Source organism: Vigna radiata, chromosome 2 (genome assembly GCF_000741045.1).
Source record: "Vigna radiata var. radiata cultivar VC1973A chromosome 2, Vradiata_ver6, whole genome shotgun sequence".
NCBI lineage: Eukaryota > Viridiplantae > Streptophyta > Magnoliopsida > Fabales > Fabaceae > Vigna > Vigna radiata.
In genome coordinates, this window is record NC_028352.1 from 9,454,235 (window position 1) to 9,467,352 (window position 13,118).

Genomic DNA, 13,118 nt, shown 5'->3' on the forward strand with positions numbered 1-13,118 from the left:
TCAACTCTAAAACTTTAATTCAGTGCTGCATATATAGATATGCCCTTTCAATCTTATCACACTTCCTTTCTACAATTATATATATATATATATATATATATATATGAGATAAAAAGAGAAGAAATATATTCACTATTATCATTGTATTGATTAGCATTTTTCTAACAAAAATTGAACTATTGTGTATACATTTAAAATACTACACTAAAATTATATTGAATATATAGATTTCATACTATAGTGATTTTATTTGTTAATGTGATATATATGTATCATACATTTTAGTATAAATATAACGTATTTTCTTATCGTAAAAAAGGTTTTAGACTAATTTTGGTGTAAAAAAACTAATATTTGCATCTAATATATAATTATTAAAATACATATTAATTTAATTTTAATAGATTTATTTTAAATATATATTTATATTTATTAGATTTTAATTTAAATTTATTTAATTGGATTTGAATTGAATAATATTTTAAAGTTTAAAAATCTAAAACATGTAAGTCATGCATAATTCAGGTTATAAAAGTGTAACTAACTTTATATTCAAAGTAAACACGATCAAATTCAGTTAGACCAGTTTCCATAAGGTCAAACTTGATTGAATTTAACTCATATGAGTCTAACAATTTAGATTAGGCTAATATCTTCATTAATATGTTTATATTTTTAGCGAGTATATTATATATATTTTTGTATATGTTTAAAAAAATCTATCCCATTTTTTATGTCTTCATTTATCCCACGTATATCTTTTTTTTTTCATTTTTAAATAATATTGTAAAAAAAAGTTTTAAATTACAAATTCTGATAAAAAAAATTAAAGTACAATTTAAATAAAATTAAATAAGAAAGTATTAGTATAAAATAAATTTGATCTTTATAAAAGAATTTAAATAAATTGTATCACGAGTTAAAAGAGATTTAATATTTTTAGAAAAGAATGCAATTTTATACATCTAATTAAAATATAAATATATAAAATTAAATTTAAACAATGTTTAATAATTCATAATTTTCTTATTATTAATTATATTTTCATCACTTAATATTTTTTAAATATCCAGATAAAATTCTCATTAAAAAATAAAAAAGTATCCAGATATTAAAAAATATATTTTATATCTATTAAAAATATTTATTGCAAATTTTACTTTTAAATATTTACTGGTACATATTCTTTTGTGTTACCCTAATACTTATGTACCAATATTATACAATACATTAGATTGATTAAGTACACTGTACTTATAAAAAGTAGTAGACTTTTTATATATTATATCGAATTTATATTTTATTAATATAATATGTGATATAATGATGAACTTATAATTATAATTATGATAAGATTATTTATGAATTAATATAATAATGTTTTTATAATAAATTAGAAACTTTTATATTAAAAAGTGTAGTTAATATTCATTAACTTTGCATTATAAAATGGGCGCGGTTATATATAATGAGTTGATTAACTTTTATTTTTATTTTAAAAAGTGTAACAATAAATTTACATTATTTGACAGTATAAAAATTTGTATTAATGCTGTATAAAAGTCAAGCCTAATACAATAAGCACAGAACAAAAATCAGATATAAATTCTCTTAATATATATACTTCTTTGTGTGATGTTTAAAATTTTAACACAAATGTTAAGAATAAATAAAAAATATTATATAAGATTCTTTTAGTCATATTATTTAAAGAAAAATATTATTCTCTACAATTTAATTTTTTTTATATTCATTTGATATTATTTTTTTTTATTTTTAAGTTTTTTTAAAAAAAATAATAAAATTTTACATTTTTATAATTATTTTATTTATATATTTTATGTTAATTAAATATAAAAATATATCATATAACTCGGTTCTTCTTTGTGGAGTATTTCCAATGAGAATTTATAATTACAGAAAAATATTTAATAATTTTTATCTAAAATATCATATAAAAGAAAACAAAAATAGTATAATAAAAGAAACCTTTTTCCCTTTGTTTTCTAGTAGTTAGGGAAATATTTTAATTTTTTTTATTGTTTAATTAATATCCGTAGCAGTATTGATAGTGACGGATAAAGAAGGATATCAATCAGGAAAATAACATTTTGACACCAATTTTTTTTACACTATTTTTACACTGCACACGTGTCAAAATATGATTGGACGATTTCAAATTAGAAAAAAAAACTTTGATTTTTTCTTCCAAATATGTCCCTATTTCAATTTTTTTTAATTTGAAACTGTCCAACCACATTTTGACACGTGTACCGTGTCAAAATAATGTCAAAAATTGGTGTCAAAATATCATCTACCTATGAATTATTTGGTTTCATCAACACGGAAAACCATCGGTCAACTACACCGACGCGTATGTTCTTAGCTACCAATCTACCTCTCTGCGTAAAATTAAATTCCATCTTACTTATTCAAAAATACAAAGAAAATTGGTCTCTGACAACTGACAAATTCTGCAAAATCTGAATGGGCAGTCGTGAAAAAAAATAAATTTGCATAACGAAATAATGACAAGTCTCCGTTGACTATGTTGCTGTCCGCATTATTCATTGCAAGAGGCCATTTTGGATTAAATAATATTATTTGACAAATTTAAATTTTTTATATTTTATTATATGTTTTTTTATTTTTTATTTTTTTAAAGGATCTAAAATTTTATATTTTTAAAAATATTTTATCTTTATAACAAGTAAATAGATGTAAAAATATGTTATAATATTATTATTTTTTATTTTATTTATTCCATATACTAAGTTAATTTCACATTATCTTAAACAAGAATTAGTTTTACACTAGTAATTAGTTACTTAGTTAATTAATAAATTAGTTACTTACTATATACAAGATATTATTCCCTTTCACATATAGAGTTTTTATTATAATTTTGTCTTTTGAAATATGTCTCAGATAAAAAAGAATTTAAAAATAATTTGGTATATTAATATGTATAATAATTTTACATTATTAAAAATTTAAGATAAAAAATAATTTAAATATTTCTTTTTTCTGTAACCTGAAATGTTTTTTAAAATATAATGGAAAATTTAAGACTATAAGACGAATAATATTTAGAATATAATACTTAATTTTAATAATTTTATTTAATATATTTTTTATTCTTAAATTTATATACAAAATTATTATTATTTATTTTAAATTTTGATATATTTTAACATCAAACTTTTAAAATAATTTAATATAATTCTTTTAAACTTATTATATTAATTTTTGTAAACTTGTTAAATGATATTTTTCCACTAACAACAAAAATATGTTAAAAACATAATAATTAATGTATTATATTTAACCCAAAATTAATGTAACAATGTAGTTCAAATTGAGAAATAAAATTTAAAATTTTATAAGATAAATACAAATTTAATTTTATTAATATCTGTCACATCCCTTTGTCTAAATAAAATTAATTGAAAAGATAAAAAGTCTTATAAATTTTTATAAAAAAATTAAATTATTCAAAAATTTGATAAAAGAATAATTAATTATAAAATGCAAAATTATAATTACATAATAATATATTTTCATTTAAAAATGTAAATTTTATCTATATAATAAAACTTATATAATTATATAGTTTATGTCGATTTACATTTACTATATCTACAACCTACCAAATAGTTCTAATTTAATAGATTTAACTTATTAGGTCAACTCAGAATTTATGAAGAAAAAGTTTCCAATTAAAAACTAACTTACCACTTATCAATTAAGTTATTACTTGCCAAGGAGACCTTTACTTATAGTTAGTTAAATTTAAATACTTTACCTTTGGTTTATGAAATGCTTGTTAATAAAATAAATAATTTTTTTTATCTTTTGTATGTGATTTAAAAGTAAATATTTTTTTAAGGAAGAAGACGTATTTTTTTCTTATATAAGTAATTTAAAAACAAAATAATATTGATAAAAGAAACACTTATTTTAAATTTTATCAATCTTAAACTTAACAAAATAATATATAAATTGAGGATAACTTTGATAAAAGAAAATGTTTTATAGACTAAATTATATTTATGTATAAATTGTTAAAATTGAAGACGTACACATAGATGATTAAGAATTGAAAAATATATTCATTATAAAGATTTAGAAAATTATATTTTATAAGTGGTAGTGGTTTAAAATAGTGAAATTTGATTAATATTAAAATGTTTTAATATAAATAGTTTTGTTATGAAAGAGTTTTATTATTTTATAATATACAATCTTTTTAAAAACTATTTTTTTCTAAGTTTACTAACTTTTCTCTCTAGGACTTCTTGTCTACTGTTTGTTTGATTGAAGGATCGAGACTGTAAGATTGATCCTTACAACGAGCTCTTCAATTTGAATTGATCAATTTTTGGATAGAGTAAATTTGTTTTCTGTTTCTCTTTTTAGTTTGTTTTGTCTTCTTTTGTATGCGAGTATGTTGTAGATGCATGTGACGTTTTAGTCTTTTATAAAACTCTTTGTTGATAAATGGTTTTAACAGTGTATCCTGATCGTATTTCTGTTATTCATAGGAGCAGATAGAGTTTCCCATGTTTTAAGCCTTTTAGAGTGATTTGGTCATCTATAAGGTAAGGGAAACTAAATACCTTGTTTCTAAATGTTAGTAGTTAAATAACTTAAATTTGTATGTGGTAATTGCATGGAATAATTTTCTGAAATCTGTTTTGAATTATATGATAATTTGTTCTGTGATATGTTGATATTGGTGATTTGATATGGTGAAATTCTTGTTGTAGACAGCTTGTTAAATTGTATTGGTTTTTTTTATGAATTGTGAATGATAGAATTTTTGTTTTGATTGGTCTTTTGGTTACTGAACTTTGGTTTAATAATATATTGGACAACTGATTTGAAATTGGTCTATAATTAGTGGTTTGACATGTGAAATTCTGTGAGGATGGTTTATTGACTAAGTTTAATGTTAGAGGTCTGTGTTACTGGCATTTCAGACTTCGTTAGCTTCTTGATTTATTGGAATATGGTATTTAAGTATGTTAAGTTGTAATTGGGCAGTAGTGAGTGTTAGTTCAATCTAATGAACTGAGTTATTGGTCAATTGAGCAAATTGATATCCAAATAAAGGTTCAAACATGTTTCCCAAACAATTATAAGTATTAGGATACCAATTTGGTCATTTGGATAAGGCTTGAGTACACACAAATCAAGAATAAGAGTTGTTGGTTTCTGGTATGACGTTAAGCGTTGCGAAGACAATGAGTTCTCTGTGTTCCGGGCAATGAGGGGACACTCTAAGCCGCTAAGATTGTCTCTCTGTTTGCTCAATGTTGAGCAGTAAGGAGTGGTGTTGAGCGTCACTTCTTTGGGTGATAGGTTAAACTTGCTGAGCGAGCTTGTTTGCATGAGCACTAACATTGAGCGCCAGAAATGGACGATGAATGCTCCTTGTTTCAAATGATATTTCGTGTTTTTTGTGTTGTTTTGATTTTAGATATGTTTGAATTGAGTTACTTTGAATTATATGTTTATGTTTAATGGATGCTAAATATGGATATGATTATAAGTGGTATGTGATAATACGGTGAGTGTGGATGGTATATGATATGAGAAGAATTTTAAAAAGAAGTTCTTAAGTTGGTTATGTATAGTGTAGATATTGATATAGGGTTTATGTTAGGGGTTATACTAATACTCTTAATAACTTCCAATCTCAAGTAGAGAAGGATGATTATGTTATGAAGAGTAGCAGGAGGTCCTTAGTTTAGTGGTTGTTTCTCGGCCATAGATGTTTGATAGATTAACCTTAGTGTGTAGTAGTATGTGTGGCTGAGTTGTTTCACCACCGCCGCGTGTAGGACCCTTGAATTTAATATCAATACATGTATCTAGATGATCAAGTCTAGAAGTAAGGATTGTATGACTTAAGATTGATTGTTTTATCTATGTTATATGCCTACTTCTATAAATGTGATATATGATTGTTTTTGGTACATTAACTTACCTTTTTTTTTTTTCTGTTTATCCGTTTCTTCTTGTTTGCAACAATCACCTTAATGGTATGAGCGAATGAAGATGTTTCAGTTCATTCAGTGTAGAACGAGAATGATGTTGAAGTTTATAGTTAGATAGCTAGATTTCTTAAATAATTTTTGTAAAATTGTAGTAAGCTTTCGATTTGGTGTAATAGTACTTTTAAAAGTATAGAATCTCTTTATGAATATGTTTAATTAGTGTTATAGTTATATAAGAGATAACTTTAATAGGCTTTTGTATATATTCTTACTAAAAAAAATTGTCCTCTTATTCTTTTATAGGTGGTGTCTCTTTTAATAGTTATATACTATTATATTAAAATGACTAACTTTAAAATTTCAAACGCTAAGTTTTCGTTATAAGATGTAATCACTTATAAACATACTTATCTTTTGCAAAATATTTCACCAAAATAAAAATAAAGTAGTTCAACTAGATGAAATTATTTTCATATAACTTACTTTATAAGTAATCTCTAAAAGTTAAAGGATATAAACGAGAAACAATCCATCCTTATTTCATAAGCTGTTCCTATAATTTCTCTGATTTGTCTTCTCTTGTTTCAATTTTTATTTTGTGTTCATAATTCATTATAGTTTATTTATCGTATTATCTTCAGTTTGTTCGAATCTGTTTGTTGATGAAACATAATTTTAACCAAAACTTACTTTTTCTTCTTAGAACACACACAAACAAACAAATCCTATGTTAATAAAAGCAACTAACTACTACACCAAGAACAATAACAACAATCTCATTTCCATGCCACATTAAAATTAGGTCCCTTGAACCTATTTAAATAAATAGTATAAATAAGAATATCATAATCCAAATACAGATATGCTCTTATAGCTGAATTTGGACGCAATAACAACATGAAGAAGAGAAGAACATGGCCAACCTATAATTCTATATAATCTATGGCATCACAACATGAATGGTAGAATAGAATATTGGCTTGAGTTAAGCCTTGAATGGAAATGAATGACACTGTCGAAGAAAAATCTCCATAGTGGTAGCATTAATAGTGACCCACAGCTTTGCCACACCTCAGAGCATTACTTGGAATTGGGTACTCATCTCTCCATGAATTTGCAGGAGAATAAACCCTCAGATAAAATTGCTGGCCCAAATACTGATGAACCCAATTCTCAGATCTCACATTCCACATTCCCACATTGTCCAAAGGCACGTAAAGTGCAGTCCATGACTTGGGATAAACCTGCCAAACCAAACAATGCTTTTCAATGTCTAACTAATAATGCCAATGAAAGTGATATTTGATTTGACAAAGACTGCTCCAATAAAGAATAACTGTTTGGTTTGAATAACTTCTCCACAACGAGTTTTTGAGACAAATGAAATGACTTTTTCACTAGACTTAAAAAAGTTTTTTACCCTGTTAGTCAATCAGAAAGCACTGCATGATTAGAGAATTACTTTAAAAGTAAATTCTGAGATGATTCCTGATATAAGGAAAACCACATATTGAGAGTTTATCACAAGGGATAACAAACATGATTACCTGAACTGTGGAACGAGAAATTGTATCTCTTAAATTGTAACCAAGCCTGCTAGCTTGTGACCATTGTCCTCCATCCATTCTGCTCGTTCCAATGAAAGATGCATTGTTATAATGTCGATATAGTATGACAAAAATGTGTACATTTTTGTATGTTCAATCAAGAAAACAAAGAACTCAGAATTTTGAGAGATACATGTTACTACAAGTTGGTAAAGGAATCAAGAGGGGTAGCACAACGAAGTTCGGTATCAAATTTGCAGCAGAAAGGAATGATTAGGTGATCTTACCCAACTACAAAGAAGCTGTGGCCGTCAATGTGCCAAGATTCCACAGTGTCTTCAGTATTCTCAAAGACAACTTCCAGAAAGCCACGGAAATCGGCTTCCATGACAGAAGTTTGAAGGTAACCACCACCACCAGTGGGGTTGTCAGAGATACTTCCAAGAGAGAACACACCTTGGATCTTGTAGTAATCAGCCAGTTTAAGTGGTGTATCAGCAGGTATGAAGGACACACTATTCACAGCATATCTCTGTTTGCCATTGATAACTGGAGCAGAATTTTGAAGTCTAACTGTACGAGTTGTATTTATCAAACCATAATGGTATGATCCTTGTGGATTAGGCCTTGGCCCACTTGCTGTCAAATTCCTCCTGATTTAATTATATATATGTAGTCAGTACGGTAGTTCTGTGTTATAGAATCTATTTCAGAGACAAGATGATGAAAAAATTTGGCAGTATGAAGTCACATAAACTTGTTATATATCACTTTAGCTCTTCATTATGAAATAATTAGATCTCAAATACAGCACTGATACAATTCTGTGATGGAACTGATCTATGGCATGTCTCAGTTTTCATACTTGTAAATGATCAAAATAAGAGTTTAGAGGAAACGAAACTTCATTTCTGATTGAATAAGAGCAATAAAAACACATAGCATCTATGTTTTGTCTTAATTAAAAAAAGTTGCATAAGAAATTATCAGCAAATAACATATATCTAGTAAATGCAGAAAATGAAAATGTACAATCACATGTATCATTTAGCTTTTGAATATGAAATGAATACCTAAGAGAGCGAGCTTGGTTTAAAGACCAATCAACTTGAATAGTTGGCCCCCAAGGAAAAAGGCCAGTAACACTTCCTCCAGAGTTACTGTAACGAAAAATGGAGGTAGCATTCAACACTTGAGAGGTAAATCGTGTTGTAACAACAATAAGGTAGTCTTGGGGTGGCTGATCAGCTGTAACCAACACAGAATAAGACTGGCCCAGATGAACATCAAGTGAATCATAAATGTTCTGGAGAGTGTGGGTCCCTTCCACCTCAACAATTGTCATTTTATGACCTTGGATTCTGAAATTGATTGAAGTTGTGAGACCCACATTTGAAATCCTGAATCTGTATGTCTTGCCTGTCCAAAAATCAAATACCTCATAATTTAACATGAAATTATCCATCCAAGTATACATACATCTGCTATCGCATCAGCTTTCAAGTAAACAAGTTGCTTAAAGTTCATGTATACCTTGATCAACTGTGAATGTGTAGGCATTGGAACCACGTCCATTGATGATAAGTCCATCAGGGAAGGGAAGGTCACTTCCACCATCTAAAATTGCCCTCAAATCCTGCAAGAATAAACACAATTTTGCTGATGGTTTAGTCTCTTTTGAAACAGGTTTGGCAGTGAACAAATCAAGTCAAATGGTTAAGGACACAAGCTACAACCAGAGCATTTATTAGATGGTGCTAAACCACCAAGTTTCTATTGTGCCCATCAATCTTCACGCAATACCTTATTGAGATTTTCAATTTACTAGAGCATTAATAGCATTTAATTACATGTCAGATGAAAATTAATCTGGACCATACCATAAATCGTAATAATTTTCCCTGACTCATGAAGACACTTGGGTAGGATTTCTTGGAAAGTGCAGATTGTTTCTCAGTTATATTGCATAGAATACAAGGACTAATAACATTGGGAATGCAAGCAAGATGTATAAAGTGAAAAATTAAAAACATATGTACCATTAATTTGAATTAAAATGCTAGCATGCTAACCAAATTCATCAACAGTTATCCAAAGAAAGCAACTTACTGTATGATTTCTCTTGTACCAATCTCCGGCCAATATGGTGAACTCTCCTGCCGGAGGAGGGAAAGGCACTGGAATCCCAGGGCGGCTCGCAATTTTGAATCCACCATAACCTCCTGCTGCCTTGTGGAATGCAAGAGAAGGGTAGTAGAAGTAGCTACCAATTTGATCCTTCACTTGAATAACATAAGTGAAGTTCTGCCCTGGTGGAATTGGACAATTGGTACCATACACTCCATCCTGCCATGAGTTTCTCCTCTGCAACACTCCATTCCTATACAAAGAAACAAGAAATATAACACTGAATAGCAGAATTTACATATGCATTGAAATTGCAGACATAGCCTTGAGATTACTATCTTCTTAGATATTGATGGGTTTCTTTTTTAGTTCAACCTTTTGGCGACTTTACATATCAAACATTGCCGGCTATTTTGGGGGCAAAGGCAAGATTCCATTCATGTATTACAGTGTAAAATCAGCAGATTAAATCAGAAATTCAGTATTTTCTAGATCAGACAAGTGTTTATATTTCAATCACTGGTGTCTATAGTTACTTTTAATTAATTAGATTTTACAAAAAATTATCTGACTTATTATTTGATTAAGATTGGGTAGTTAAAATAAGAGTTACAACAAACATATGAGAGTGACAATAGAAGCATCTTATGATCTACTGAACCACATAACAAAGAATCAGTGACAGCTCCAGTCCAATTTTTTTTTTAAATCACCCAGATCTAGCATTTAGCATATAATATATTCTAGTAAACAACACAAACCATACTTCTAATCCAGCATTATCCCTTTAAACGACGCCGTAGCATCCAAAAATAGGCTCTCATAATAATGAAAAAACAGAAGGAAAAGGAAACGTGTTTTTTATTTCAACTTCTTTTCTGCCGCTGATATTTTCAGTGAGAGAGAGAGAGAGAGAGAGAGAGAGAGAGAGAGAGAGAGAGACTAACCAAGATAAGAGGAAAGGTTCATCCAAGCTATTGAAAACATTGATGATCAAGTTATCATTGGTCACGGCCTCAATTTGTGGCCCTGGAAATTGCCAGTTTATCAAAATCCCCTGCCATTAGAATTTTCACACCATATATCAGTTTCACTCATAAGAACAAACAACAGATTAAGGAGAAAAAGGAAAACTAAAAATTAAAACAGCAACAACAATAACAACAAAAAGTACCTGTTGTTTAACACCAAGAGGATAAATGTCTCCATACGTGACATTCCAAGTGTAAAACCTATAAGGGTCCTCCCCTCTTGCACATGCCACTAACAACACTGTCAAAAATAAGACACTACACACTCTCATGGAGCACCCCATTTCTTGATTCTTGGTTTTGGTTTTTCTCCTTCCCTCCCTATCCCAAAATGTGGATATGGAAAAGGGACAAACTTGCTGCAACTTTGAACCAACCAAGTTCTGTATTTTTTTAACACAGCACCCTCTTTTCCTTTGTGCAAAAGGGTCACAGCCAAGCCTTTGCTTTTTTTCCTTTTGCTTTAGAACTCAGCCAAGACGGCTGATATAAAGAAAGATAATGTCGGTAGAAAGAGAGAGAGAGAGAGAAAACGAAAGGGTTCTTCAACAGAAGCAATGGATCATTAGGGAACCACCTCTTGCATTTGCATGTGGATGTGTGAAATGCTAGCCAGAGGCATAATTGAGCTGTACCCAACAATGCAGTACCTTTATAATGAGTGTCAGCAACCTCTTCAAACCACGTCCATTTAAATTGACCATAACTAATTCATTGCTGTTAAAAATGTGCATAAAGGAAAAAAAATATTTCCCAAATTCCCAGAACTAAAAATTACTTACCATATAAATACAAAACTGCAATGAAAAAGCGGTTTACTTTAGTCTGTGAATGATAGAACACAGCTTTAAACTCTAAAATTACACCTTAGCATAACAACTTGTACCAAATAGAAGGTTTACCTTAACTTTCTTTAATTGGGATAATCAATATAAAGAAAAAGTTAACATTTTTTAAGCTGTAGTGAATGATATATGAGGGATGAATGTGTCTTTTTGATCTGTGTTGTGTTTTGTTGTGAAGGGATGAACATTTAACTGATATGATCCAGAAACAGTGCATTAGGGTCTACTTTGTCTGCAGTTGTTTGAAAATCCTGCTATTGTGCATTCAAAGCCGCTAACTACTTTATGTGACACAGTGACACTTACTTGATTTTCGTTCTACACGTTGATCCCATGGCAGATCCGAAATCTAATCGATTCCTTAAAGCTCTCATTTTATGATTGGCTTGGGTTTCTTCTGAACAAAAAGATGAAGCAAATCAATAAAAGAAATCACAGAACTTGAATATAATATCATATGATTAACATTTCACACAACGTAAGAAAAAAACATGTCTGAAATTTTTTTGTTAGGATTTTTACAACTAAAGTTGATACATTTTAAACTAAATATCTCAAATATTTCAAAAGGTAAAATGACAATAATTTTAACTAATTGTTTGAAGTTTTAAATCTTAAGTACACCAAAAAGTCAAACAGCCCCGTAACTTTGTATGAACATTGACTGTGGTAATGACATGAAAACAAAAAGTATTCTTGTACCTCAAATAAATTAAGATTAGTTTATTAGTATTTTTATTTTCGTTCACATGTGTGTTATTTTAACTGCTATCGATACACATGTTGGCTTTTCCACATTTGTTAACTATTCGTATATTCAGTTACTTCAAATATTCTGTAATAATTTATATATTTATTTGGACAAACTTTCCAGTTTCGACTGACAAGTTTAATTATTTTAATATTTAAATTCCATTATTCAAAATATCTTGTAAATATTTATATCTTTAGTCCAACAAACTTTCCTGTTTTTGTTTGAAGAGTTTAATTATCTACTAATTTAAATTCAGTTATTAAAAATATTTTATAATTATTTGTTTTTTCAGCGAAACACATTCATTATTTTATTAAATTAAAATATATGATTTTATTATTTTTAAAATAATTAATTATTTTAAAAAAATACGTTTAAAATAGATAATGATACTTTGACAATATTTTAACATTATTTAAGTGTGATTGATCCAAAATTATTTCACAATCAATAATAATAATCATAAACACCAATGAACTAATCACATACGTACATGGTATTGAAATGTTGTCAAATATCATTATCCTTTAAAATATATATATATATTTGTAAACATAATATTTAAAAACTATATAAATTCTGTTTTATAAAATATTTAATTAATTTAAAATAAATAATAATTATTCAATTATTTATTTCAACAAATGAAAAAAATATTTCTTAACAATTAAAATTATTCAATTAAATGATGGAGTCAAGAGAATATACCAAATGTTTGTATCCTCCTATATTTAATTATATTTATACTTTTAATACTTTAGCTTTAGAGTTATGATATAAATATTGGCTTCTGTAATTCAAACTGATGTTCT

The 13,118-nt window shown here is 27.7% G+C and overlaps 1 protein-coding gene across 1 annotated transcript; it reads right to left on the reverse strand.

The window, feature by feature from the left end:
* Nucleotides 1-6,766: 6,766 nt before the first annotated feature.
* On the reverse strand, nt 6,767-11,335 carry LOC106756302 (L-ascorbate oxidase homolog). The gene is made up of 8 exons (XM_014638677.2): nt 10,851-11,335; nt 10,624-10,733; nt 9,659-9,929; nt 9,083-9,185; nt 8,623-8,968; nt 7,837-8,202; nt 7,550-7,628; nt 6,767-7,246 (listed from the first exon to the last, which is right to left on the reverse strand). Exons 1-8 carry the CDS (start codon nt 10,989-10,991, stop codon nt 7,046-7,048), a joined length of 1,617 nt encoding a protein of 538 aa, XP_014494163.1. The 5' UTR covers nt 10,992-11,335; the 3' UTR covers nt 6,767-7,045.
* Nucleotides 11,336-13,118: the final 1,783 nt, after the last annotated feature.

Bases quoted from the DNA above. Each gene is read 5' to 3' on its own strand.
- LOC106756302 (XM_014638677.2), bottom strand. From the start codon at position 10,991: ATGGGGTGCTCCATGAGAGTGTGTAGTGTCTTATTTTTGACAGTGTTG. The intron at 10,734-10,850 runs GTACTTTTTGTT...TTCTAATGGCAG, and splicing joins CTCTTGGTGTTAAACAACAG to GGGATTTTGATAAACTGGCA. The intron at 8,203-8,622 runs GTATTCATTTCA...TAATTAAATCAG, and splicing joins AACCAAGCTCGCTCTCTTAG to GAGGAATTTGACAGCAAGTG.